Source organism: Harmonia axyridis, chromosome 6 (assembly GCF_914767665.1).
Source record: "Harmonia axyridis chromosome 6, icHarAxyr1.1, whole genome shotgun sequence".
NCBI classification, from domain to species: domain Eukaryota; kingdom Metazoa; phylum Arthropoda; class Insecta; order Coleoptera; family Coccinellidae; genus Harmonia; species Harmonia axyridis.
Window position 1 is genome coordinate 7,659,043 of NC_059506.1, and position 27,671 is coordinate 7,686,713.

At 35.0% G+C, this 27,671-nt stretch overlaps 1 protein-coding gene across 3 annotated transcripts; it reads right to left on the reverse strand.

Annotated features, from left to right (window-relative positions):
• LOC123681953 lies at positions 1-27,607 on the reverse strand. Of its 3 annotated transcripts, none has more exons than XM_045620339.1 (8): positions 27,315-27,606; positions 26,763-27,053; positions 26,270-26,663; positions 5,248-5,541; positions 4,274-4,438; positions 2,662-3,105; positions 956-1,040; positions 1-662 (listed from the first exon to the last, which is right to left on the reverse strand). In XM_045620339.1, exons 1-8 carry the CDS (start codon positions 27,432-27,434, stop codon positions 170-172), a joined length of 2,286 nt encoding a protein of 761 aa, XP_045476295.1. In that variant the 5' UTR covers positions 27,435-27,606; the 3' UTR covers positions 1-169. The 3 variants fall into 3 exon arrangements, 2 of the variants coding, with proteins under 2 accessions (XP_045476295.1, XP_045476296.1); XR_006747737.1 differs by lacking the exon at positions 1-662 and adding an exon at positions 2,296-2,435 and having other exon boundaries at positions 27,315-27,607; XM_045620340.1 differs by lacking the exon at positions 4,274-4,438 and having other exon boundaries at positions 27,315-27,607.
• Between the last annotated feature and the right edge of the window lie 64 nt (positions 27,608-27,671).

Genomic DNA, 27,671 nt, shown 5'->3' on the forward strand with positions numbered 1-27,671 from the left:
TTTTAAAAAATATTCATTTTATTCAATTGAAGTTCTCATAAATAATATTTATCACAGCACTTTTATAAAAGTTTAATCATTGTTTTAATATAATATATCTCAAGTTTGACGATTTTTTTTAAGGAATCGAATGTTACCTTCTTAGTTATTTTCCATTTTGTTCTGAACATCAACCAAAATGCGTTTCTGTAAATTTGGATTTCCTTGGGGCCTGATCGGTATGTCGAACAATTATATGATGTGCTAAAATATCTGGATTTGTTGATTGAAAGAAACAGAAGGAACATTTTGGAACTGAGCCTTTCAGTGTGCCTTTTCCATATGATTTCATATGTTTTTTATTATGATCAGTCAAACATTCTCCATCAGATGAAAAAAATTCACAAAAATTGCATTTGAAGTCTTGAATGGATTCAATAGGGATGAGATTATGAGCTTTTGTATGTTGCGAAAACAAAAATTCATTGAAGGTATAAAAAGTGCACTTAGGTTGGGGACATGCTCGGGTTTTTTTCTTTTTGAATTTTGGACAATCATGACAATTCGCTTCAAATTCATGATTCATAATGTGAAGACATATGTTGCATCTATATAAACGGTTACCAGCTCGATTTTCCACAACAGTAATGAAAAATTTCTTTTTAATGGATGGATACGATTTCCTGAAAATGAATAAAACAAAGCTTGTCAGAAACTTCAAATGAAACCTCTAGTATAATGAAATTAAAGTGCATTAAATTCTTAGATTAGGTTGCAAAATATTTCTAGAAGATTTTTAATCATTAGATGAGAGGTGAAATACTTAAAGATATAAGAGATCTCTCCATAAATGAAATCACTGAATGATCCTTTTACACCTCATAATATCAGGTCAGAATTTGAATTTCATCTCTAATAATTTTCATTGATATTTCTCAATAGAAAGGACCACTAATATATTCATATATAGACTTACCTATTCAGAGGAACAAAAGGATACCAGGAACAATATTCATCTTCTTTGATATGATTAAATATAAAACCTCTCAATAGCTTCCAAGCTGAAACAAATTTTTGATTTATTGGTCATGATCTTTGATTAGTCTAAGAAATAATATTTAGTCAAATTTGACCCATTAATGGATTTAACCGGGGCATTCAAGATCCAAAACCTCCTCTGAGAATTTCAAGTTTGTAGGTCTTTCTGTTCGAGAGTTATCATCTCTTAAAAGAATCAGGATTTGGAATTGTACTATGACTGGCTGTGTTATAATAGATTAACGTTGAATATAGATAAAACTGTATATATGATTATTAAACAAAAAAATAAGAAAAGATGTGATATAGAAATAAAAATCAATGATACTGCTTTAAAAAAGGTTGAAGAGTACAGATATTTGGGTTTGCTGATTGACGATAAGCTGTCTTGGCGGTTTCATATAGAAAAACTGAAAAACAAACTTGCTCCAATGATAGGTGCTGTAAGGAGATGTGCCAACTTCCTAAATGATCGTGCCAGAAGGGTGATATATGAAAGTTTTATAGCGTCACAACTTAGATACATGATAGTTTGTTGGGGAAACGCACCAAAATACCTAATGGAGCAGATCCAACGGTATCAAAACAGAGCAGTCAAGGCAGTGTACGCATTAGATTATTTTACATCGACAGACAGCCTATACACTAATACATCAATATTTAACATTGAAAAAATGAGAGCTTATGAACAAGTCAAACTAATATATAACATCAAAAAAAATTACCTAAAAACACAAACTAAATTGCAACTTGTTAATGAATGTCACGCCTACCCCATCAGAACACAGAATCAACTTAGAACCAATTACAGAAGAACTGTGAAATCACAAAATACGCCCATCTATAGGAGCATAATGACTTATAACTCGGTTCCTGTGACTGACTCAAACAATCCAAAGAAGATGTGCCGTAATCTAAGAGAATACCTAGAACTTAATTAACCTCAATATTGTAATTGTTTGTTTTTTTTTGTTTTTTTTCGATAGAAGTGATTTGTTAATTTAGATTTGTTATATGAGTTGAAGCCTTGGTACCAGTACACCTGTACTGATTTAAGGTCAGAAAAATAAAGTTTATTATTATTATTATTATAAATATGACAAACAGATTCCGATATATATATATATATATATTTCTCAAAAAAAAATTCTAATAGTAGTCTCCTATGGAATATATCCTTATGTTATGCATGAATATTCGTTTCAACTATTTTGCAACTGATTACTAAATTTCAATTCACTGAGAAAACAAAATTTTATATGGATGTAAGAATAGTACCTATGTATATCCAGAAACTTGGAGGAAGCCAGAATGTATTGATTAAGGGTTGTCTAAATTGCAAGCAATTTATTAGGAGCCAGGGTATTTATTGCCTAACAGTACTTTTAAATAAACCCTGATATTATAGCAGATCGTTTCTGAAACCAGAATGTGTAGATTTGGTTGTTTCTATTGGCTAATTAATAATAATGTTCCACCGTAACCCGATTTAGTTATTTTCATTGTCACTTCTTTATCAAATTTCTAATTATTCACATAGAACAGTGCGGTCCGTAGGTGGATTAATAAAATTAATTGATTTTGGCCAAAATGATAATGGGCTGTTCCCCTAGAACAAGGGAGCAAAAATAAAATAGTACTTACGTGAAATATCTCGTTGCTTCTTATTAATTACAAATTGTTCAAAAGCCGATGAAAATTTTATTGGGCTATGCTCTGAAACTTGGTTTTCAACTTGATTGACTGTAGTGAGTCTAACTTTTTCAAATATGTCATCATTTGAATCATTAGATCTCTTCAATGAATTTGAAATGGTGTTCGTGTGGTTATTACTATTGAATTGCAAAAATAATGAAAGATTTTCCTCCAACAATTCTTTAGATTGCGTTTTCATATAATGAGAACTAGTTGAGTTCGATGATTCATCAGCAAATACCATATCAACACTATCTGTATCACTCTCTGTCTTTTTTTCTGTATTGATAGTATCAAGTAGAATGCCCCCTTCATTATTCTCAAACAATTGACTAACTACTGCCATATTGATTTCGATTGTTGGATTTGTTGCTATATCTTCATCGCCGTTTTCTGCAAAAATAAATAACATTCCTTCAAAACATCCCATGACATTTTAAATTATTGAATCTTTCATAACAGGTGAAACAAGTCATGTGTTGATCAAACTTAGTCCCTCTATAAGATAATAACCACAATACTTTAAAAAGTTTAACTTCCTTACAGAATGAAAACTTAATTATTTTCATTATTAACTATCTAGGTTGTCAATAATGAGGGTTCTTGCAAGAAAAGAAGTTGCTATGTTCTCGATTCATTATTTCCAATAACAATTTGGAATCGTTTTTCATTTCAAGTTTTGGAATGTGTAGAATCCATGTATCAAATAAAGAAACACTACAAATTTTACATTATGATTTATTATTTCCTCATAGAATATCTCAGTGAGCGAAAAGTATTATGTGGTCGAGTTTCTGAACGAATCCTTAGGACTGAGATTTTGAAACTGTATCGCGTACAGGTTCTTGCCTCTGCGATCAATGTTTATGTTTAATAAACTATTATTATTATTATTTATGAGTAATTGAATTCTTATCTTATGTTTTTATCCATATTGTTTAGCACACAGGTGTGATCAAAATGTCAACTATAGTAACAAATTTATGAACTGCAAGAAGTGTTTTTCATAATTTATCGAATGTAAGAGAAAATGTTAAACAAAGACAATAAATAGTACAGTTAAGAAATTAATGGTAGCCAATTTAAACATTTTAAAACAAGGTATGAATGTAGCACCTACGAAGGTAGTGCAGTTTTTTGAAACTTTGATGAAATTTGGTTGTAGACCCTAGCTAGAGACAATCATACTAGAAGGATACTATGACACAATGTACCAAAAGTACAGTAACAAAAATGAAGATTCACAGAGATAGAGGATGAACATATTCTTTCATTCCAAATTGGAGTTTCAATATTTGTGCAAGGGAAGAGAGGAAAACGTTTTTACTTTCCGTTATATAGTAAGTCTCTGTTTGACTTTTGGCATTTTTTATGCTTTTCTTTCACACTGATATTACTTCTTGTGAAAAAAACTTTCCAGCACTCTATATAAATGAATAAACTACGGAGGGTCCTAGGTAATCTCTCAAGAAACCCATTTTAATTATTTACTTATTATTGTGTGTATATTCAGAAATTTGAATATAAGCAACTAATTTTTTCAATTTAATATTTTACTTACCACTTATATTACAAACATCTAGTTTTTCATTACCCTGTTTTTGAGATCTTCTGTGCTGAACTAGATCTAATACTTTTTTCGTTGTCCATCCATTCAAAACAACATTGTCCCTAGATAATTCTTTACTCTTTATTTCAGCAACCACTGCACTTTCTTCTTCTGTAACTGGATGAAAAACAAATGAATCATTATTGCTTTTCTTCAGTTGAACATGCTCAATATTGTTACTAATGTTACTATCATGAAGGTTTTCATTCCTTGAATCACCTGTAGATTTTATTATTGAATCTGGTTTAACATTTCCAACTTGATTTTCAAGGCACATCTGATGCAGAGCATTGAATGTTTGAATGAATTGCAATAACTCGGCAAATGATCCTCAAAAAACTTTTTGAATATTTCTTCAAAAAATTCTTACATGAATAATAGCTCTGGTTAGGTTATTTATTCCTTGATTATTTGAGTTAATGATGTCATTTGCATTGGGAGTTAATATTTTTTGTATGTATCGTGGAAGATAAATTTGATTTCCATGATAAATAAAAATAACATCTTCTGTATAACTCTCTTTGGAATATATACGATATGAGAGAACTCTCCTTCTTCAGATTAACAAAATTTTACAAATGTTTAAACTGTCCTAATCCTAATAAAATTTGGTGTAAAGTTTGATTGCTATACCCTTGCTTGAGAACACAATTGACAATTGAAACAAAACTAATTTTCCAGAGTTTGGTAACACAATTGGAAACTACTTTTATTGCCATGAGGGTTATATAACATTATTACCACATAGTTTTTTTAGTTTCAAAGTGGATATTTGAAATTTGGATTCATATTTCAAAAAAGAAGTTTTTAAATATTAAACCATAGTGTAAATTTGCAGTATTTCTTTTAGTTTTTTCATTCAATCTGAAGTTTCAAGATGGAAACCCCAAGTTTTGAAACCTGTAAAAATCAATGAATAAACCTACTTGCATTGTTTTGCAGCTGTGATGCTTCTATTTCATTGAGGGATGTGACATCTACAATTTTTGGGAACCCTAGTTCTTCATCAGAATCATATATTTCAATAACATCTGATTTTAAAGAATTTATTTTGAATGTGCTGCCACTCTTACTGTGTTTAGATACTAATATGATGTTTTGAGGTATAAGATCATCTTCATTTGCAGAAGTAGCATTCATCAATTCAATATTTTTCAAACTTCTTGGGTTATTGCCCTCTGGTACTTCTTCTGGTGTATCACGTTTTAATTCATCCTCATCTAGAATTAAATATTCCTTTTAAATATGAAGAATTTTTCAAGAGGGATATAATTTTAATGTGTCATTATATGAAGGCAATATGAGTATAACGACGTCTAAAGTCAAGTACTGCAATATGCAGAATGGTTACTATTTTCCTTTATTTCTAATCTATTTCAGTTTGTCAAAAAATGAATTGGGTATTCAGGAAAAAACGAGATCACTGTAGGCTAAGAAAATTCCGTATGGCTTCGCCAAGATGCATAAAATTCATGATATCGACATTTTCTCACTAATGCCCATTAAACCGTCAAAAATTCATGCCTAAAAGTGTTATTTAGACTATTATCGCTAGAATCGATTTTTCCATAATTGATAAATTGACGATAATTTCGGAATACAATACAATATCTGCAGAAATGTTTCAAAAAGAGGTCGAAGATTTCAAGGCCATTCGCTCAGCAATACACAATACTTATTATTTTCATTTTCAATAAAGAAATGTTATTTTATTTATTTATTTACTTCTTTATTCTTGACCTCTAATACAGTACCAGTACTGGTGACAAGGCCTATTTAACAATATACAAAAAAATAATACTATAAAATATTCAAAACAACAACAAAGTTAAACGAATTCAATTCAATATATTCCAAGGGAGCTGAAGTCAATTGTCATTTTTATTGAATATTATTAGAACTCTTAATAAAGGGGAGAAATACATCTGAAGAACTGTTTCGAAAAAATATAAGCACTCGCAAATGAAGATTTGTCCAGCTAAATACCTTTTAAGACTTAGCTTAAAAGAATCGAGAGAGTTTTCGGAATATCTCTGTTGAAACACGGTTCCAAAACTGCGGAAACTCCATTGAAAAACTAGTGATATGTAAACTGTAAACAAAAGTGTCCCTAGAATACTACCCTGCGTACCCAAACAAACTTGGGGGGGAATAAAAAGTTATAAACGAAAAAAGAATGGTTAATAGTGTCCAATGTCCTTTGAATTTACAGACACTTCATGAGATTGATTTTCACCTGTCGAAGTGTTATCTGCTGTATTCAAACGCGAAAAATTTAAAGATTCGTCTGCATCAATTCTCCTTCTTTTGAAGAAGTTTTCCAAAGAAATTTGCTCACTTATAATAAGATTTCGATTTGTTTTTAAATGGTGCAATGAGTTAAACACGGAATATAATAGAGAAATTTCCTATCATCCACCTCAAACTAATCAACCGAGTATACTAAACCTACTGACCTAACTTTATGAGTGGAAATGTTAATGCAGTAAGTAATGAAATCCAAAGCAAAGATCAGGCGGAGAAGCCCACCAAACTCAACTTAGTCAGCAGTACAGCGAAGTCAGAGGTGTTGAATCCCTTTCTAAAATCTAATAGCACTACATCTGTGAGCATTTTCTTAGCCATTGCTCCATTGATGTCTTCAGTGATGTGGTAGTACTGTGGTAAGCAAAATCCTGACTGGTAAGTAGGGAATGATCATTTAAGTACTTTTAAAAGGGCCAAATTTCAAGGGTAGATCATACAAGTTATTTGCAATAAGCACATGGTCGAAATGTTGATGGTTATTCTTCATAACATTTCTTGATTTCAAGAAATCTTCAAAGTTTTTCCATAAAATCAATTATACTTATTTCAGTTATCCTTATAGCCACATCAAATTCGAAGACATTTGTGAAAACAGCATTAAATTTGCTACAAGATCAGAAGTTTTGTGTGCCAAAAAATTCCTATTGCGCGCTTGGTGAGGAGATGAATATCACGATTCTGAAGTGAAAAAATCAGTCATATTTTTCCAATGGTTTTATCGATGAAAAATTATTAATTATGGACATGTTTTCTTTCCAGAAAAAATTAGCTCATTCAATGCGCTTTCGAATGACATATCAACTTCTGTGCTAGCTGCTTGTCCTGCCCCATAATATCATGGCTTACAAGATAAGGAGTAAGGTCGGGGCTCCTTGGTGTTAACAAGGCCATAGCCAGGGGATGTTAGATAGGGTACGGACTTCCCCTGCAAAATTCTTTCAGAAATATGTAATTCTAATTTCACCGAAAATGCTCTCTCAATTGGGAGTTGAATGGGACTCCTTTTGTTTTATTGCATATTCAGAAGTATTTCAATAGTATAAGGAAAGTATAGTAAGCCAACCGCCGTTTGACGGCAAGGAAATAGTCACCAGGGGTCGCTACTGTAGTTGGATTTCGTGACTACCCAAAGTGGAGAAGTCACTCGATAATAGATAGCGCTAAATCATGAGCTATAGATGGCGCAGATATAATAAGATAATTCATTCAGTGGCGTGGTTGGAAAGGGGTCGCATGACATTGCCAACAATTTTTATGTTATTATTAAGTTACCACTACATTTGAATATTCGAATATTCATTCAAAATATAGAAATCTTCTGACCACTCTATTTCAAATATTTTAGTTCTTCAAAATAACACCGATTTTTTCAGAGGGCTCCACTTTACGGACCAATTTTTGACAGTAAAATTCGAGTTAAACGCGAGTACAACTAGATTGCGCTCAACATCAACAAAATCGAAAAAAGCACTACACTGGCTTACTATCCTTTCCTTATACTATGGTATTTCTTAATTCATTAGTTCATTTGATTTACATTTCCTAAACTATCTTGAGTAGTTTAAGTTATTTGTCATTTCTCGGAAAAAATTACTGTCGAAGGTCTATAAAAAAATTTTTATTTCCCGAGTGCAATGTATATTTTATGTAATCGGTCATTTATTTGCTTCTATACTCTATCAGTATATCACAACCCTAAACTTATTTCATCTACGACTCAATTGCTTATATCCTTCAAAATTCCTTCATTATGATATCTGAAATCGATCAGATTTTAGTTATATTCAACTGCAAGTATCGAATTGGTGGGAAATCACCGTTCTTTCTTGGATTGAACATTTTCAACAACATGAACGAGTATTTAAGTAATATAGGAGCTGGGGAGAATTGGAGCCTACTAAGGAAAAAGTTCAATAAAAGAAAAGTTCATGGATACTTTAGGAAATTTTTATTAGAAACTTAATCTTTATTTATATGACTAGTATTCAATCACAGCGACAATGGTAAATTATAAAGGCATTTGGACATAAATAAACTTTTTTCAAAAAAACAGAATCGCTCCCATTACCCGACTCTGCGGGAAATGAGAGCTATAAATTCCCATATGTGTAATGGGAGCTATTCTATTATTGTCAGCCTCAAAAATTGTTGTTAGTCTGTAATCTCACTTATTCATAAAAATATTAATATAAATGTAAAAGTACAATAACCAATTTAAGGATCTAAGCAAAAAACGCAAAAATAATCAACCGGGCTGTCAGAACCAGAACATTCTTTATGAGCCCATTTACCGCAACCTCTACAACGGTACCATACTTCGTTGCCTTTTCCTGTGTCACAGCAAATAGCACACAATGTGTCTTCTTCTGAATATTCTGATTCATCTTTGCAAAGATTCTCAACGCCTTCTTCAGAACTATCAGTTTCGTCCTCAAAAAGTTTTTTTTTACTCTTTTCATTTTTTCTTTTTTGTTGGTTGTCTTTTTTCGTTTCTTCCCCTTTTCTAAGGTACATTTTAATTCTTTGTTGCTTGTTTCTCCCTTCTTTTTCGTATTTTTTTCAGTTTTTAATTTTTTCTCTGACCGTTTTTTCTCTTTCTCTTCAAACACTGTTTTCATTGGCGTGCTAAATAAGATTTCTGAATGTTGTTTTTGTCGCGAAGCCTTATTTTTGTTCGATATGTTAGGTAATGAATGCTTTGGATGGCCCTTCTTGTGGATCATTAACTACAGATGGACTTGCAGCCTGTTCAATATTAAGTGACTGCTCTTGCAAAACATTCGCCCTGGATGAGAACGTGGTGGCAGAATTCACAATAAGTGAGTCTTGATCTAAATCGACTGACGTAGATAGGTTGGTTACTGGATTCATATAATATCAAATGACTGATTTTGTTCAAAACCACGAGATGTAGACGGACGTGGGTCTAATTCAATAGTAGCTATTTCGGAAATGGGTCTCTCAGACTGAGAAACACCAGCCGAACTGGCTTGCTCATTTACTTGAATTTTATTGTCTTCAATGGCAACAAAATCGTCCTCTGAAAACACAGCAGGATTTATCGGAGAAATTCCTGTGGCTTTGAAACCAGAGATCCCTTTCTCTAAGCTTGCTACTCTGGTATACGCCTTGTTGAACAATCCTGCAATTTCGTATGGTGTAATTTTCCTTGTAAATTTTCTTGTAAATTTCCTTGATTTAATGAACAAGTCGCATTCTTTGTTGTAAGCTTTCTTGAGCGGCCCAAAAAAAGTTACATCCAGAGGCTGAAGCCGGTGTGATGAATGTGGTGGAATCGAAATCATAATAACATTGTTTGCTTCAGCCACTTCCCAAGCTTCTAAAGTACAATGGCTGTTGTGGTTGTCCAAAATCAGCAAAACAGGTTGTTCAGCAGTGGGTTTTGAGTTCTCGATGAAATGACGAAGCCACTTAATGAATATGCTTTCATTTGTCCAACCGTTATAAGAACACGTATAAACAGCTCCAGGTGGACCATCTTTTTCTAGCTTCGGTGAGTGACGCTGTCGGGGAAAAATGAAAAGAGGCGGGATAAAGGATCCTGAAGCGCTCATAGCACAGATCACCGTGACATTTTTACCTCTTTCCCATGATGTGACCGTTCCTACGCGTTTTTGTCCTTTCGGCGCTATAATTTTTTCCGTTTCATGGACCGTCCTAACGCCAGTCTCATCCATATTGTAAATATGAGAAGGCGGAAAGTGGTGTTGGCCCATAACATTCTCCAGATTTTCAAAGAATCGATCCACTTCGACTTTATTGAATCCAAGTATCCTATTTATTCTTGTCGCTTCTGGCTTTCTTATACTCAGATCAGGATGCCGTTGAAAAAAGCCAGTCACAAAGTCTCTGCCCGCAGACTTCTTGGCTTCGTTGAATCGATCTGCGACACCAAATTTTTCAGCCATGGCGTAACATGTTCTACTATATTGAGCCCTAGTCAGTCCGTAAAATTTATTTGACATCTTACGAAGATGATCAGCTAGAATGGCTTCTTGTACCTCAGTGAATGCAGCGGGTCTTCCTAACCTTGGAGGGCATTTGTAGATAGCATTGTTGGACTTAGCTAATCTGAACCTTTTCTTCAAGGTGCTATAGGGTATACCAGTATCTTTTGACATCTTGTATACGGATGTAACGCCCTGCCGAAGTTTTTTGATAGCATCTTCTAAGGTTTCAACAGTCCAAGACGCTTTCGTAGTAGTGCGTTCCCTCTTTCTAGGCATTTTAGCATCTAAAAAATAAATATCTACTAGTGAAATGCAAATGGGGTAATTGGAGCTGCAAGGGGTAATCAGAGCCTAAAATAAGCTCTGATTACCCGAAGACTATCGTCATGAAATTGAATCAAATAATATAACCGTTACACGGTCTGTTCGGTTGTGATCTGAGCAACTTGTTTGCCCTCAATACCAACAATCTTCGTGGCCACCAGCTGAAATTGTACCACGAAAACTATCGGACATCCCAAAGGCAACATTTCCTCTGCAACAGGGTGTTTGATAAGTGGAATTCATTACCAGGCTGGATAGCGGACGCCCCAAGTGTGAATACTTTTAAAAATCTGTTGGATGCACTTTAATGTCGTTTTAGCATTTTCTTTAGTTTAGGGTATTGGTGTTATGTAAATTTTCCTGTATTTTTTTTCCTGAGAGTTATAGGCTTGTATGCCTCCTCTCTTATCCATTTTGTAATAATAATAATAATAATAATAAAAAATATAGCTTGTAATAAAATTATGCGCACAGATTCTCAAAATTGAAAGAATCAGCTATAGATCAAAACAGGTTTGATCGTTATAAAACAAATAAATTTACACTTTCCTGGCAGTTGAACTTTCTAATTTCTTATAAACACAGATGTGAAAATCGACAACCGTTCGTAGTCACTTATTGTGTAGCACTGACAGGCCTAGAGTGGTAGCAGGTAATAGCCGAAGTGTAACGAAGGTATTCCAGTGGCAACCGAGTAAATACGAACTATAGTTTTGTCTCAAGACGCACCCCTCCCATTACCCGCAGGCTCCCATTACCCCCTTCTCCCCTACATATAAAAGTTTTCATGAACATATTAAAAACACAAAAATCTTCGATAGGTATTCATCAGATCAGCATATATAAGATGAATAATGTATTGGGTATAAAGTCACTTAAGGATCTCATTAAGTTCTTTATTAAACTTGGCCTAGCTTTCGGTCATTTACATGGCCATCTTCAGGGCAAATTAATCTGAACCTAACAATGCAAAATTAGGCAGAACCATAAAAATGAGAGTCACCTTTTAACAAAACTTCCTAGTCATATAATTGAAATCTTAAAAATGTCTTCTTCTTCTTCCTTCTTCATTATAGGCATTTTTGCCTGTTCCTTCTTCGTAACTTGTCCGGTGTTCAGTTGGTAGTCAGGTTATCGCTCCACCTTTTCCGCGGTCTTCCTATACTTCTCCTTCCCGTTGGTGATTTATCACGTGCGATTCTGACCATTCTCTCATGATCCATTCGGTCTATGTGTGCATTCCACTCGTGCTTTCTCCTCAGGATCCACTCATTCACCTCTTCCACTCCGCACATTTTTCTAATGTTGTCACTGCGCTCTCTGTCTAATAGCGTTTTTCCAGCTATTTTCCTCAGGACTTTCATTTCGCATGTTTCCAACAACCTCTTAGTTTTCGTTGTGTCTGGTCGGGTTTCTGCTGTGTACGTCATTATTGGTCTTATGGCAGCTTTGTAGATTCTTGCCTTTGTCTCGGTTCGCAAGTGTTTGTTATTCCATATGGTGTCGTTCAAGCATCCAGCTGTTCTCATTGCCTTATTTACCTGTTGTCTCACCTCAGACTCCACATCCCCGAAACCACAATAACGTTACCATTATATCAGTCCTTTTCCGAGGCAAGTTTCCGGTTCTGTGAGCATTACAATTTTTTTTACCTCCGGTAGGGTGCTAACCTTGCCTTCGAACCCTCCTCCTTTACCCGGGCTTGGGACCGGCAACATAGCTACTGAACTACTCAATCCATCCAGCAACTATGCAGGCGGAGTCAATGTCAAAAATGGTAAAATCCACAATTCAATTATCTTAAAATAGATATCAGATATCTATTTTAAGATAATTGAATTGTGAATTTTACCATTTTTGAAATTTTTAACATTATTCATTTGATATTGTTACAAAGTCGATAATTCTTTTCTTGCAGCATATATAAGGTTGAAGAATTTATTATGCAACTGACTTATATAGTTTATTTCTATAAAAATGTAATCATTTGTATGTTTATTCAAGTATTTTGTTTGTATTTCAACTTGGCCTCCTCTAGCTTCAATTTCTTTTGTAGAAGTTCCAATTTCCTTCTTTTATTTTTAGCTTCTAGGAAATTTACTTTTGATTCAACTTCCATCAGTTCTGATTCTTTTTTTTTTAAATCTTCAAAAGTCGCAACTGAATTTTGTGAATTACTTGCGGTGCCTAGAAGAAATTGTTTACATATTCAAATAATACAATAGTCCTACTATGTTTATAAATAATAACAATAAGGGTCGACGAGGACCAGAGGGACCACAAGGACTGGAGACTACTGAGTTATATTCTTCTTCACATTTTAAATATCCGAGATTGAGTGAATGCTCCTCTTATTGGGGATTGAGAAAACCAATATCGAGGGGAATTTTCTCTCCTACGCTGATAGGCTGAAGTCATAATAATAATAATAATAATCTTTATTGGTCCCTCAAAACACCTAAGTGTATGGGACAAGTCAAATACAAATATATATATATATATACATTTCAATTTACATTAACTATATGGGGACAATCCTGGTGAAATTCCTGTACAGAGTAGATAACAATGTAATTCTCACCTTGCTCTTAAACGCTAAGAAGTTGAGAGATTTCAGAAATTTAGGAAGAGAATTATACATTTTTATGCACTGATACATTGGGGATTTTTCAAACTTTTGAGTTCTGTGTTTAGGCACAAGTAAAATATCTTGGTTCCTAGTTCCATATTCATGGTTATTTGACAATCTGGTCCACCTTTTTTCATTGTCTTTTGCATACAGCAAACATTTAAATATGTAGATACATGGCAGAGATAAAATATTATTTGCGATCAAAGTTGGCCTGCAGGATGTACGAGAACATAAGTTGAAAATTCGACGAATGATGCGTTTCTGAGCGATGAAAGCTCTATTGATGTCGGCACAGTTACCCCAGAGTAAGATGTTGTAGGAAAGTAAACTATAAACAGTGCTATAATAGACCTGAATCAATGAGCTGAGTGGTAGCATATCCCTTACTCTACTGATGGCAAAAATGAGCTATTGAGTTTTTTACAGAGCATATCAATATGCGTGGACCAGCTAAGGGTCCTATCGATATATACACTCAAGAATTTACAGCTTACAGCAGATTTTATCAAGAAGTTCGAATGATAAATTTCCAAAGTGTCAACAGAATTATTTTTGATACCGAAGTGAATACAAACTGTTTTATTAACATCCACTATCACTCTATTCGACCGGCACCAAGCAACGAACTGGCGTATAATCGCCTCGTTATTTATTCAATCCCTTTTGACATATATTTATAAGTATAGGATACGTTCACTAAAGCAACAAACAAAAAACACAATCTATATGTATGTGCAACTGTGTTAATACTCGAGAAGAACAAAATCAAACAAAAACAACTCAAAAACAACCTCAAATACTCATTCACGCTATAATGAGCCTTATTCACTAATAACTGCCTTAGTCTAGTTCTGCAGTAACTCCAAGCCCTCTTTTCGAAACAGGAAAAACCAAATTTTTTTTTCTCTCCTTGGTGTTTCACTATCTGCATATTGTTATGATATATAAAGAAATAAAAGAGAATTTATGTCGTCTCAATTGACAACTATAATCTTGACAATTGTCTATAATACGTCCAAGAGACCTTTTGAAGACTGTTGATGATTGGTCATTTCATTAACTACATTTGCAGTCCGAATTTCAACACCAACGGTTTCATTTTCTACTTTAACTTTATCAACGTCTGCTCCTTCCTCAGAGATCCAAGTTAAAAGAAACATCAGTTTTTCTTCATTTTGAGTAAACCCTTTCTTTAAGGAACTTTCTCCTCCTGTTTTTTGCTGTTCTTCATAATGTTCACTAGCTCTATTTATTGTATGAAATTTTCAGTAAATAAATGTCTGAAAATTGACATAATTATGTAAATACATTGAAATAAATTCATATCACCACCAAGTCTACCTTTTTCCATTGAGATGAGGTTTTCGAAGATCCTTTGCCAATCGAATTTTATTGTTCGGTTAAATCCACCCACAAACATTCCGATTTTTCAGATTACGGCCCGATTCGTTAATTTCTATTCGAGTAAATACGGCGGAATATTATAATATAGTTAATATTGTATACATAAATATGTTAGAAATTCATAATATTCTAGTTTTTGTAAACCTCCAGTACCCAATTATTAAGCCATAATTGTCAGAATCAATCAGGTGCAGTACTTCGTACGCATGCACATGCGGATCTGTGTTTGAACCACACTTATCTAACTTATAAACTGGAGCACAAGGGCTCTCTCTCGTTTCCCTCCTCTCTTCTCAGCGGTACGGTACTATACATATAATAAAAGTAAGTTCAACTGTGTTCAAGTTGAAATAGACTTTCCATCCCGAAGAGTTTTAATTTCAACATATGTATATCGGGTGTCCCAAACTCGATGGCCTATTAGACGTTTCTGGAAAACTAATCATAATTTTGAGCTGAAAATTTGCATATTGGGGTTTGAGACAATGATCTTTCTCCCTAAAATATTTTCAGATCTCTACAACTTCCGGTTATACCGGAAACAGACTACTACTTCCTTATTTCAAATGGCACACCCAGTATATTATTGCATCATTAGATAGCTTTTTTGATGGCAATTTCGGCAATATGCCATACCTTCGGTAAAAATTCAACGGTTCATGAGTTATTGGGATTCTTATGAAAAAAAAGGTGGCGATGAGGACTCACATTTTTTTGAATATTTCAGCAGAATAAGTCTTTTTCGAAAAAAATTTGTTTTGTTTCGTTTACGCAAATACGTAGTATTATAAGACTGTTTTCGGCTTGGACCAAAAATGTACAGGGTGTTTATAAGAGCATCATGAACTTGGACAACTCAAATTCATCAAAACTCGAGATTTTCAAATTAGAAGCTATACTTTTTATCATTTCAGTCGATTCTACGTACAAAAATAGTGGGGGTTACTTCAGCAAACCCTATACCTAAAATGAATACTTCAAGAGTTATCGGGGAAGAACTTCAAATGAGGAAAAACCGCTATATATATATATATATATATATATATATATATATATTTTACTTCAAATCTGGGAACTATATAATATGGTACAAGCTAGTGACTACTTGTAATCACAGAAAATCAACTCTAACTTCTTCACAGCACTCTTGACCACGAATTTAAATGAACGCTCGTTACATTTATAACAAAGGAAAAAAATAAGACAAACTTCAAAATTGTAAACATTTCAGGGTATAAATTCTCTTGAGTCTTAAAGTCTGTTTTGTGTATTTTAAATTCCTGAGGGAGTTTTCGTAAAGTTTAACAGCACTATAGTTTGGACCTTATTATGTTTTATTCCTTTTTAAATACCTCTCGACAGCTTTCTGTACTTCTTATACTGAAAAGCACTCTTATGGCTTTTTTTTATTTATTTATACAAAGGGGTTACATACAAATCTAGTGATCCAAAATAGAACCCTCTATTCGAATTTAGTGGGTTATGAATAAAAAAAAAACAAGAAAATTAAATCTTAGCGACTAACACAATAGCAACAGAAACGTTATACGCATTTACACAAAAATAAACGAAAGTACAACCAGCAGCTCATGAAAAAGGAAACAGATCAAAAACATCTTAAAAACTTTTTAGCCTCTATGGCACTGCATGTAGCTCTCAAAAATTCTCCCGCCTCCTCGGCGAAAGGAGAGCAGGGATAACCTCAAGTATTCTATATTGTCGCATTTTTCATTGAAAGTCCTGAGCATTCTACACAAAGGGGAATTCTGACCGGCATTTGTTCTCCTAAAAGGTATCTTGAACAATTCAGAGTATCTCAGCACTCGGTTCGGGATGTTGAACTGCACCCTAGAAAAGATTTCCGGACTTTGAGTTAGTCCATTCATTATCTTGGAGACCATTATCAAGTCCGCGATGGCTCTCTTTCCCTGTAGTGTTACAATCCCATGCTTTCGCATCAATGGAGCATAGTTGCTATTTTCAATGGGAGTTTGAGACCTATATGCAACAAACCTGAGAAATCTCCTCTGGACTCTTTCTATCCTATCTATGTGAACCTGATAATGGGGATTCCAAACATGTTGTAGTAGAACTCTTGAAGCATCACTGCACTAGCCCAAATTATTATACCTGACTATAGAAAGAAGAAACAATTTGAACCTTGCCGTCCCCAAATCGGATGTTCCTACTTCTCATCATGAATATCGCAATTTTTTATAGAAGTTATCTATGTGTTCCATGGAATTCCAGACCGAGGTAAGCTAATGAGGATTTAGCAGGAGCATTGTCGCCAGAAATTATCTTTTTTATTTTTTCTCCTACTATGTAATTCTACCCGAATGAAGTACCTTGCACTTCGCCACGTTCAAAGGAAGGAGCCATTCACGACACCACTCAGATATGCGATTCGAATCAGTCTGTAACATAGAGCAGCACGCCTCGGCAAAAATTAAGAAGTGGTCTGCATAGGAGGAACACGGGGACAAAATCGCCTGTGGGAGATCTGCCACGTATATTAGAAGTAGTGGCCCAAGGGCAGAGCCCTGCGGGACACCACTCTTCACAAGCTTACTCTGGTTTAGAGATGTACCAAATCTGATAGAAAACTAACATTCACTCATTCATCACTGATCCATCGAATCAATTCCCTCCCAATGCCGAAATTATTGAGCTTGTAAAGAAGCCGCTTCAAGGGGACGCGATCGAACGCGAGATCTAAATACACTATATCAACAGGTTTATTGGAGTCGATATATCTAGTCCATACATCCAGGGATTCAAGTAAGCACGTTATCACCGATCGACCAGGGACAAAACCGTGTTGACAATCAGTCATCGTTTTGTAAGAGATCAAAAAAAGGAGCCTACGCGAGCAAATAACAGGACGATGTTGGGAGCATGTCTCCCGCTTCGATAATCAGCGTTATCCTCGCCGAACACCATGCAACACCGGATGATTTCAGTGAAAGGCCCTGAAATTTAATTGGCACAGGATTTTAGTACACTGGCAGGAAGATTATCAGATCCGGGGATGCAAGAGGCATAAAGCCTACTCAACACCCCCTCAGCGTCTTCAATACAGTCCAAAGAAACAAAAAACCGGACAGGCCCAATCTCCGGTATGACCCTAGGTGGTTCACGAATCATAATATCAGAGGTTACTTTTTTTTTCGAATAATTCTCAAAATATGGTCATTCATCCAAGGCTTGGATGGATTTACTTTCGTGATTTTGTATTCGAACAAGATTCGATCTCCTTAGCGAGTGTATCCCTAAATGAATACCATCTAGCGTCGACATCTCCCGAACTCAGAGTCTCATCCCAATCTGTATGAAATAAATGATCTTTCAGCTAGTCGAAGTCGATCCTTGTATAGGTTCTCAATGTTCATCTCAATCTCGGGATATAAGAAAACTGTACTCGAGTGACAAGTAGAATTTCATGTAGAACATATATAGATCATAAAATATTAACTTTTCCATGTCTACCCATCAGAGAAAGTTTGAAATATGAATATCACAACCAAAGGTTCAACACTCGATGTAGGAACGATCTTCTCACTCCACTCCACTGGAAAAAGAACACTCACTTACTCACTCACTCACTTACCGGAAAAGAACTTCAAGATCAAAATACATGAAATATTGGTGAAGGGTGTATTTTATTCTTCAGAATAATTTTTATGTTTGAAATTTTAATGATTGTTTTTTTTTTTGAAGAACCATGTAAAATTTGATGATGAATAAATATTATTACTATTACTAAAGCACTATAGTCAGAACACCCGATTGCTTCATGTATATCGCAGATAAGGACGTTGTCATTAGTTACAAATAGCGTGTTAAGAGGGAATACCACCACGTGGTTTTTCGCGTATCAGTCAAACTTTGGTACCCTTTCCTTTTCCCTCTGACGCTCCTGCGATGACTAAACTTTGTACGGGATACGAAGTTGTACATTCACTGTGGAATAGACATCAGGAGATCACAAAGTAGAGAATCTGACGGTGAAGCGTGGGGTCAATATACGCAACCATTTGATGCAGAAAAATTTTCGGTACTCAGCATACGAAACAGGTTATCGATTCCAGGTGAGTCATGAATAAAATTTCAGAATTTAAAAGGCTGCATAATTTCCTGTTACATATAAAGTGCTTTCCAGTCAATGTCTGGATCACTTCGGAAGAACTCGAAGCCGTTCCAGTAAACAGAAGGTCAATCTCTCGCACTACCTTCCCTTTCCCCTGAAAAACCCCCCGAATTTACGGGGCTTCACGCACTGTCTGTGAGAGAGCAAGAAGACCGTTCCTTGTCATATTTGCTGATTTATGTTCAATTTTACAGTATGGTTTTGGCGTGTTCCAGTTAGAGCGACGGCGTGAAGCTCTAGTGCAGCTAGTCTCGGTTTTCCCACCCTTCTCTTTGCAATTGTATTCTGCGAAACAATATGCTGTGTACCAGATGTGACCTACAACATCGTGAGCCACAACATCATCTGACAGGCCATTGGCTAACACCGGCAAACGTCTGAGGATAATGTGTTGTAGTGACTCGGTCTCTTCACAAATGGCGCTATGGATGTACGCGCCACACTACATCGGCCTCGCCGGATTCAAAGGGGTTGTCGCTTTGCAACCGAGTCACTTCTCCACGATGGTGCGAGAGTCTTGGGGAGTGATCTCTGGATAGCCTAACTGACGAGTCCACCAGCGATCTCGGGACGGAACATCCAGAGGGCGCACCTCGCTCGAGAACAATTCGCCAAGAGGGGATCTTCGCACTCATTCCAAAATCTCAGACGAGTATAGTTTGTCCGATCCTTTTCGTTCTCAACCTCAGCCATGACCTCATATATTTTCATCTGAAGGCCTATCACGTCATCTTTCAGGATAAGCAGTTGTGATTATGCTCAATATCTGAAGTACACATGAGTCGACAGGAGTTTCTGTGTAACCTTGATTGAGTTAATATCTTCTTTGATAGAGAAATATTGGTGATGAGAGAGAGCCTTCAAATGCTTGAATTGTCGCATCGTAAGTGGAGCATCATCAGATTCAGTTCGGCCTGATGACGGTTGAAGGCATCCCGCGGCAGCAGAGCCGAGAAATTTTTTTTTTGAATGAAACAGTTCTTTACGAAACCTGAGATAGCACTGGACCTCCGAATGCGAATGGTAAGATGCTATGTGTTTTCCATTTTGTTATATGGGTGTGAAGGATGGACTCTCGATCCAACTACAGAGAAGAAACTGCAGGCATTTGAGATGTACCTTTATAGACGCATGTTGCGGATATCTTGGGTGCAAAAAATGACCAATGAGAGTGTACTTTTCCTAATGCGTAAACCACTTGAGCTCCTTTTCAGTATCAAAGAAAAAAAGACCAGATACATAGGGCATGTGATGAGGGGTGCGAAATATGAGCTTCTTAGGTTGATGATAGAAGGAAAGATTCAGGGCAGAAGATCAGTGGGTAGAAGACAAAATTCTTGGCTGAAGGATTTGAGAAGATGGTTTGGTTGCACCTTCTCAGACATTTTTAGGGCAGCTACATCTAGAGTTTTGATTGCCAGATGGATCGCCAACCTTCGTTAGGAGACGGCGTACTAAGAAGAAGATTATTCTTACCTCAAGACATGGTGTTCCTAAATTGGAGATACGAATAAAAATGAGAGACTCTTTAGATAATTTTAAGGATAAAAAATACTCTAAACATGGACCCGCAAACGCTTTGTTTTCGAAATTTTTAAGTCCTACTTTTTTTAATGCTTATACCATTTTATCGAATCTTTTCAATCATCGCTATAGATAACACCTTACTAACTGGAAAATTGTAATAATTTGGATTTGCCTGAGGATCACTAGAGAGTTGTTTAAATTTTTTTCTCGAAATCGGTAGCAGACGACAAAATTACAAAAAACAAAATAGTGTAGTACTGGACTAAAATTTCTTTTACATGTTTCTAAACAACCAATGGTTCACCAAAAAGAGTTCTGGCGGAAAGAAGCGTGCCCTCTTTTAGAGCCCTGTAGATTTACATTAAAAATAGGCATTATCACAAGATGAAAACCCCAAATTGAAAATCTATGCCAAATTTAAGGGCAAAAAGGAAAAACCTTGAACTTTAACACCTGTATCTCGAAAACAAAGCGTTTGCGGGCCCATGTTAGAGGCCTTTTTTCTTGAAATGATCCAAGGAATCTGTCATTTTCTTTTGAACCTCCAATTTAAGAAAACCCTGTATAGCCAATTCAAAGCTGATGTCTTCACAAATAAATTATACAACACAGCGAATAACTCAGTTCAGTTCTTTGATAACTGTGCAGTGTTGAAATGAAAACCGAAAACAACGGGTAAGTGTATACCGATGACGAATGCAAAAAACACAGCTGGCAAATCAGGAGGCGACGCATACAAAGCGGATAGATAAAGGAAAATAATAGACCTCGGACATAAAATGCTTTCCAGTCACCGTATGGCGCTCCTCGGTACAGCTCCGAACCGTACCAGTCCGCATTTTTACTGTTCCAGTAAACAATGTCAAGCCCTCTAGCTACCTTCCCCTTTTCCCTGACGCACCCCCTGAGTTTGCGGGGCGTCGAGACCTGACAGTTGTGAGAGACAGCTGTTGAACGCTGGTTTGTTCACGTTTAACTCAACAGTTTGGTTTTCATGTGTTCCAGTCATAGCAAGCATTGCGGGCCTTGAGGCTCTAGTGGGCCGAGCCCCGGGGTGATACGCACCTTATGGTGGATTTATGCACCGTACCTAAGGACTAAGAACTAAACCTAAGAATTCAGTGGCGTTTATGCACTATCTTGTTAGTTCTTAGGTAAGGCATGCGCACGTGCTCGAACTCCTTTCTATTTGTTCTATATTTTGAGGATTGACATTGATATTGTGGAAAAATTAAATTCAATTTTTTCAAATACACCTAATACTTTTCATCGATAAACACGAATAAAGAACATAAAATGATAGAAACTTTACTCGTTAATATTGAAATTCTATGCGGCGCACGCGCACTTCTATATTTTACCTGAGCCCTTAGTTCTTAGTCAACAGTTGGCCTGCTAGTGTTAGTTCTTAGGAAACGTGCATAAACGCCCTCATTGATTTGTTAGCGTTCAATTCTTAGTTCTAAGTTCTTAGGTTTAGTCTTAGTTCTTAGGACTGGTGCATAAATCCACCATTACTGAAAAGCTCTTATAACGTAACACGTTCGCGGACAGTGACGTCATATAACATTATTGGGCGCGTTCAGCAGACACAACAGTTGTGGAACAGTTGTCAATATTCTATAAAGTTTCTGCTGAACGCGTTCGATCAGTTTCCGCTAGGGAGCGTATGCTACGGAGCGGTCGCCATTTTCGGTAGCGAATTTATTTTAAGCTCCTTTTTGGTAACGTGTTGAGTTAGTGACAAGTGACATTTGTTTTGGGACGAAATTTGAATTTCAAACATAGCAAAGATGGAAACTTTTAGATATTCTTTTAATAATATTACTTATGGTGTGACAGAAACTACACAAATTCATCAGAGACTACAAAATGGTAAGTAAATGCGTGAAATGTTATAGGTTAATGTTTCTGTTGATTGAAATAAAAATTTTCTGTTCGTAATGATATCCTAATCGGAACGCATTTTTTTTTATTTTCGTACTAAGAAAGAAATTACTTTTTCCAGATATTGTTTTCTGCCAGAAATACTTTGAGGGGAACGCTTCAAAATCGGACCATTCATTATCATCCTCAGAGTGTCCTGATTCACCCTGCATTTCAAAAGAATCAAATTCTAGAAAAAGACCTCGATCTGAAAGTAATGATACGTCAGAAGAGATAGAGAAAAAAAAGACGCGAAATTAATCATTATATGATCATAGAAAAAAAATGGTAGAAATTGAAGAGAGGCGATTGGACCTCCTTTCCCAAATATCAAAGGATTTGAAGGAACAGACTAGGTTGATGGCTGAAAAGAATAGGTTGACGGCAGAAAGGAATGATATATTAAGGAAATTGTTACCTAACAACTCAAAAGAAAAGAACTAATATAAAAATCAACTAGCAAATTAATTTTATATGGACCACTTGAATTTGCTGTGATAATACGGGAAAGATCCTACAATTGCATAAATAAGATTTCATTTATTGTTGAATTTGAATGAATAAATAAATATTGTTTGTTTTACACTAGTTATGAGTGTATTAGCTAAAAGCCTCTGTGCCAGTTTTGTAGTATGAAATAAATGATTTGAAAAAAAAAAATATTTTTCCTTGATTACTTTTGGTTCAATACAATAAGTATATTTGTACCTAAAAACTTAGAACAGGGATTCTACTCATGAGAAAGCCCAAAGCGGTCACCACTTGCTAAATAGCATTCCTGCTTTGCGATCATCTAAAGTGTGAATAACATTTTTTTTTCCAAAGGAATTTTATGTGGACCGCTCGAATTTGCAGCGATAATATGGGAAAGATCCTAAAATATCAAAAATTAGAAGATTTCATTTATATATAGAATTGTTGCTTTATTTTTTCTTGAAACTGAATTATTGTTGTTTAAAAAATGTTATGTAAACTCAGTCTCTGATACCAGCAGATTTTGCTGTTTGGGAGAGAGGAATGAATGAATAAATAAATATATATATACATATAAAGTACATACATCAAAAGCTGTTCGGGATATTCTGAAATGTTCTTTGAATAGATCTCCCATGTCAAGAGGAATTGTATTTTCATAAAAATTTTCATTTTTTGGAATAAATGCTCTATTTTAACTTTCCAAATTAGGCAAAGGCTCAGCCAACTCTAGAACAGGTCCAATTATTGTATTGATTATATTTATTTCTTCGTCGTCATCAAAAATGAATGGAATAACTCTCAAATCCATGATCAATGTTTGGAAGGTGTTGCCTTATCTATGGGTGTTGCAATAAAAGAGTAATAGTATTGAAGGGCGAAAGCAAACTTAGAAATTAAAATCTATAATATAACAGAAAGTTATTTTTAATCATAACATAACCTTCAAGAAGGAACCACAGAACTGACAGTCAAAAAAAGGAGCAACCCGTCCAGCAGAGAAAATCAACGTTACCAAACTGATACCTATCAGTAGCGGAGCTACTTACGCTACCGATCTTTCTGCTGAAAGCGCCCATTGACTTTGAATCCAGCAGGACACTAAAAAATAGTCGGGTGCGCTCTGATTGTCACAGCGATATAATGAGTTCTTTTGCACATAGAGAAACTCTACTTGTAGCTTTAGAATCACCATTTTCCAAAGAATCAGAAATACTGGAAAAATCACTGCGTCATATAACGTCATGTCCAGCAAAAATCATAGTTCATTCACAAATGGCAGTGACGTCATATAACGCTTGTAAAAAATTTTAATCAAAACACTTTATTTTGAAAGAAGAAAACATGTATTCAACCTAAGGAGATCAGTAAAAATGCTTTGGTAAAAAATATTACCAAAAATATCACTTATTCATGGCAATTCTGAAAATATTTCCCTACACAAAGGGGTGGCTTGTCTATACAATCTCGGCACTGCCAAGTAGTTTTTTCTTCTCTTTATCCTATAGCACTGCTCACAGCGTTTATAATATTTTCCATGCTTTTTAGAGTGATCTGGTATAGGCATGGCCTTAAGAACATGACCAGTATTCTTTATAGAATTTTTGGATGGTATGGACTTATTTCCTTTCAGTATTATTTCGACCAATTCTCTGCTCATCCATTTTCAGTGCGTATTCAATCAAGCACTCATTACACTCAATGTCCAACTTCATATAAATTCGAACTGAAGCGCATCTGGAACCCTAACATGTGTTGATTGGCCGATCAGATTTCCCCCACCCCCCCCCCCCCCACCATCTTTCTAAATTTCGCGAACATATTTCAACACAAGGTGTCAAAAGGGACACTTAATACACTTTCATATACAAAATTGACGTGAAACCGCGCTAAACATATTTACAGCGCACCAAGCCTCTGACGGCAAATGCCGTCAGTGCCCAGTCAGAAAAAAAACCGATGCGGCTTATGCCGTTTCTGTCCAACTATGCACATACCATGAAAAATAAGTGTCCGCGAACTAATAATCTCCGATTTTTTACTGCTGATGCCGTGTCGATTTCAAAGAAAAGAAAAATATATTCTTGCGGAACTACAAGTCGATTTGTTTACATAAAATGCGCATGCGTCGATAATGTCATTTCACGGTTTTTGTTGCCAGATTGTGCAAATAATTTATTCTTAAACTCTGCTGCTATTATCATAGTATAAGGAAAGGATAGTAAGCCAGTGTAGTGCTTTTTTGATTTTGTTGATGTTGAGCGCAATCTAGTTGTACTCACGTTTAACTCGAATTTTACTGTCAAAAATTGATCCGTAAAGTGGAGCCCTCTGAAAAAATCGGTGTTATTTTGAAAAACTAAAATATTTGAAATAGAGTGGTCAGAAGATTTCTATATTTTGGTATTTTTTCTGCTCTGTAATAAGCATTTACGCGGAGGCGTGTATTTGTGATGACTTAATAATAACATAAAAATTGTTGGCAATGTCATGCGACCCCTTTTCAACCACGCCACTGAATGAATTATCGTATTATTTCTGCGCCATCTATAGCTCATGATTCAGTGCCATCTATTATCGAGTTACTTCTCCAAATCCAAATCCAACTACAGTAGCGACCCCTGGTGACTATTTCCTTGCCGTCAAACGGCGGTTGGCTTACTATACTTTCCTTATACTATGCTATTATTATCATAAGATTTACCTGTTAGATCGTTAGACGTTGACGGGAAATTAATTTCCTGTCTTAATTTTATGACATTTTTCAAATACCTGATTAATTTTCCGAACTGGCACACTTAGCCACGAATTCGACGTAACAATTGATGATCTCTCAAGGTCATTGGTAGATTTTATTTAAAATTTTCGTTTTTCGTCTTTGCAGGAATTCTGAAATTTTATATTTTGAAAATCTTGAAGGGGAGGTGGTAATCAAACCCCCCCCCCCATTTCTGCGCCCTTGATATAGAGAGCGTAGTTGTGGAAGCAAAGAGGGAAAATATTGTGCCTTCTTTCTTACTCATCCTAAGGTACCAACTTACCCTGTATATGACTAAATATCTAGTTCTTGGTCCTGAGTACTATAGACCTATATCAAATTTTTGCTAATTTTTTTTTGTATTTTGATAGTATTTAGAAATCCTATCAACTTTTATATGTTTGTTCAATTCAGTAAATTTATGAAGTACAACCAATTGAAAAAACAACAAATTGCAATTGAATATTGTACTTACCACTTATGATACAAACATCTGGATTTTCATTATCCTGTTTTTGAGATTTTCTGTGGTCACCGATATCTAATACATTTTTTGTTGTGCACCCATTCAAAACAACATTATCAGTAGATAATTCTTTACTCTTCATTAGAGTATTCACTGCACTTTCTTCTTCTGTAACTGGACGTAAAACAAATGAATCATTATAGCTCTTCTCTAGTTGAACATGCACAATATTTTCAGTAACGTGAAGGTTTTCTGTTCTTGAATCACCTGAAGATTTTATTATTAAATCTGGTTCAACTTTTTCAACTTGATTTTCGAGGCACATCTGATATAAAGCATCGAATGTTTGAATGACATTGAAACATTCTTGGCAAATAACTGGATTTTCAGTTATATTCAAGTCCTTAAAAAAACTTTGTGAATATTTCATATCACTTCAAAAAAATTGAACACGAATAAAACCTCTAGTCAGTTTATTTATTTCCTGACTATCTCAACTTACTATGTCATTTGCATGGAGAGTTAATATTTTTTTAATGTATCCTGGGTGATAAATTTGATTTTCGACATAAATAAAAATAACATCTTCTGTATGACTCTCTTTCAAACATAAACGGCATATAAGAGAACTCTCCTTCTTCAGATTAACAAAATCTTTCAATTGTTTAAACTGTCCTAGTCGTCTTTTTTCATTAATTGCATCTTCATTAATTGACCATTGATTCCTACATTTGCAAAATTCCTGTAAGTATGTTAAACATGAATCGCATAGCTTGAAGTAATGAACGTATGCCTGAAATAAAAGACATTTCTTAAGTTATCAAAATTCAATTATATTTCATAAAATTATTTTGACCAATGATAAGTTATCAGATTATTTAAACTGAAAGGGAAGCTCAAAAATATTACTTAAGTATAAGCTTCAAATTATCCAAAATTGTAAAGTTAATATTTTATTACATATCAAATAAAATGTGGATATTTGCTAAGAGGGTAACTATAAAAAATTCAGTAACAACTCACTGGTAACTTAAAAAAAAACAAGAATACTTACGAAATTTGAAAAATAATTTTGTAATACTTTTCGAATGTTTTCCCAATCTAATCCTCCTGTTCTTCCTTTTTTTTTCTGTTCTAAAGAATCACAAAAAGGGCAATTCATATTCGGTGACATATTACAGAATTGAAAAATAAAAATATATCGGTGAAGTTTGAAATCATCAACTTAATTGTATATATTATAAAAAGTAAACCCAAAGACTATTTCGTCCGAAAAACACACTATCAAAAACAAAAACTAACTCTCTAATCTGTGCTTCCACTATGAAGGTAAGATCGCAAATGACAAACCATAGAAAAAAATACTAGTGGCCACAAAATATTCAATTATTTTGCTGATCTTTTTTTGTTA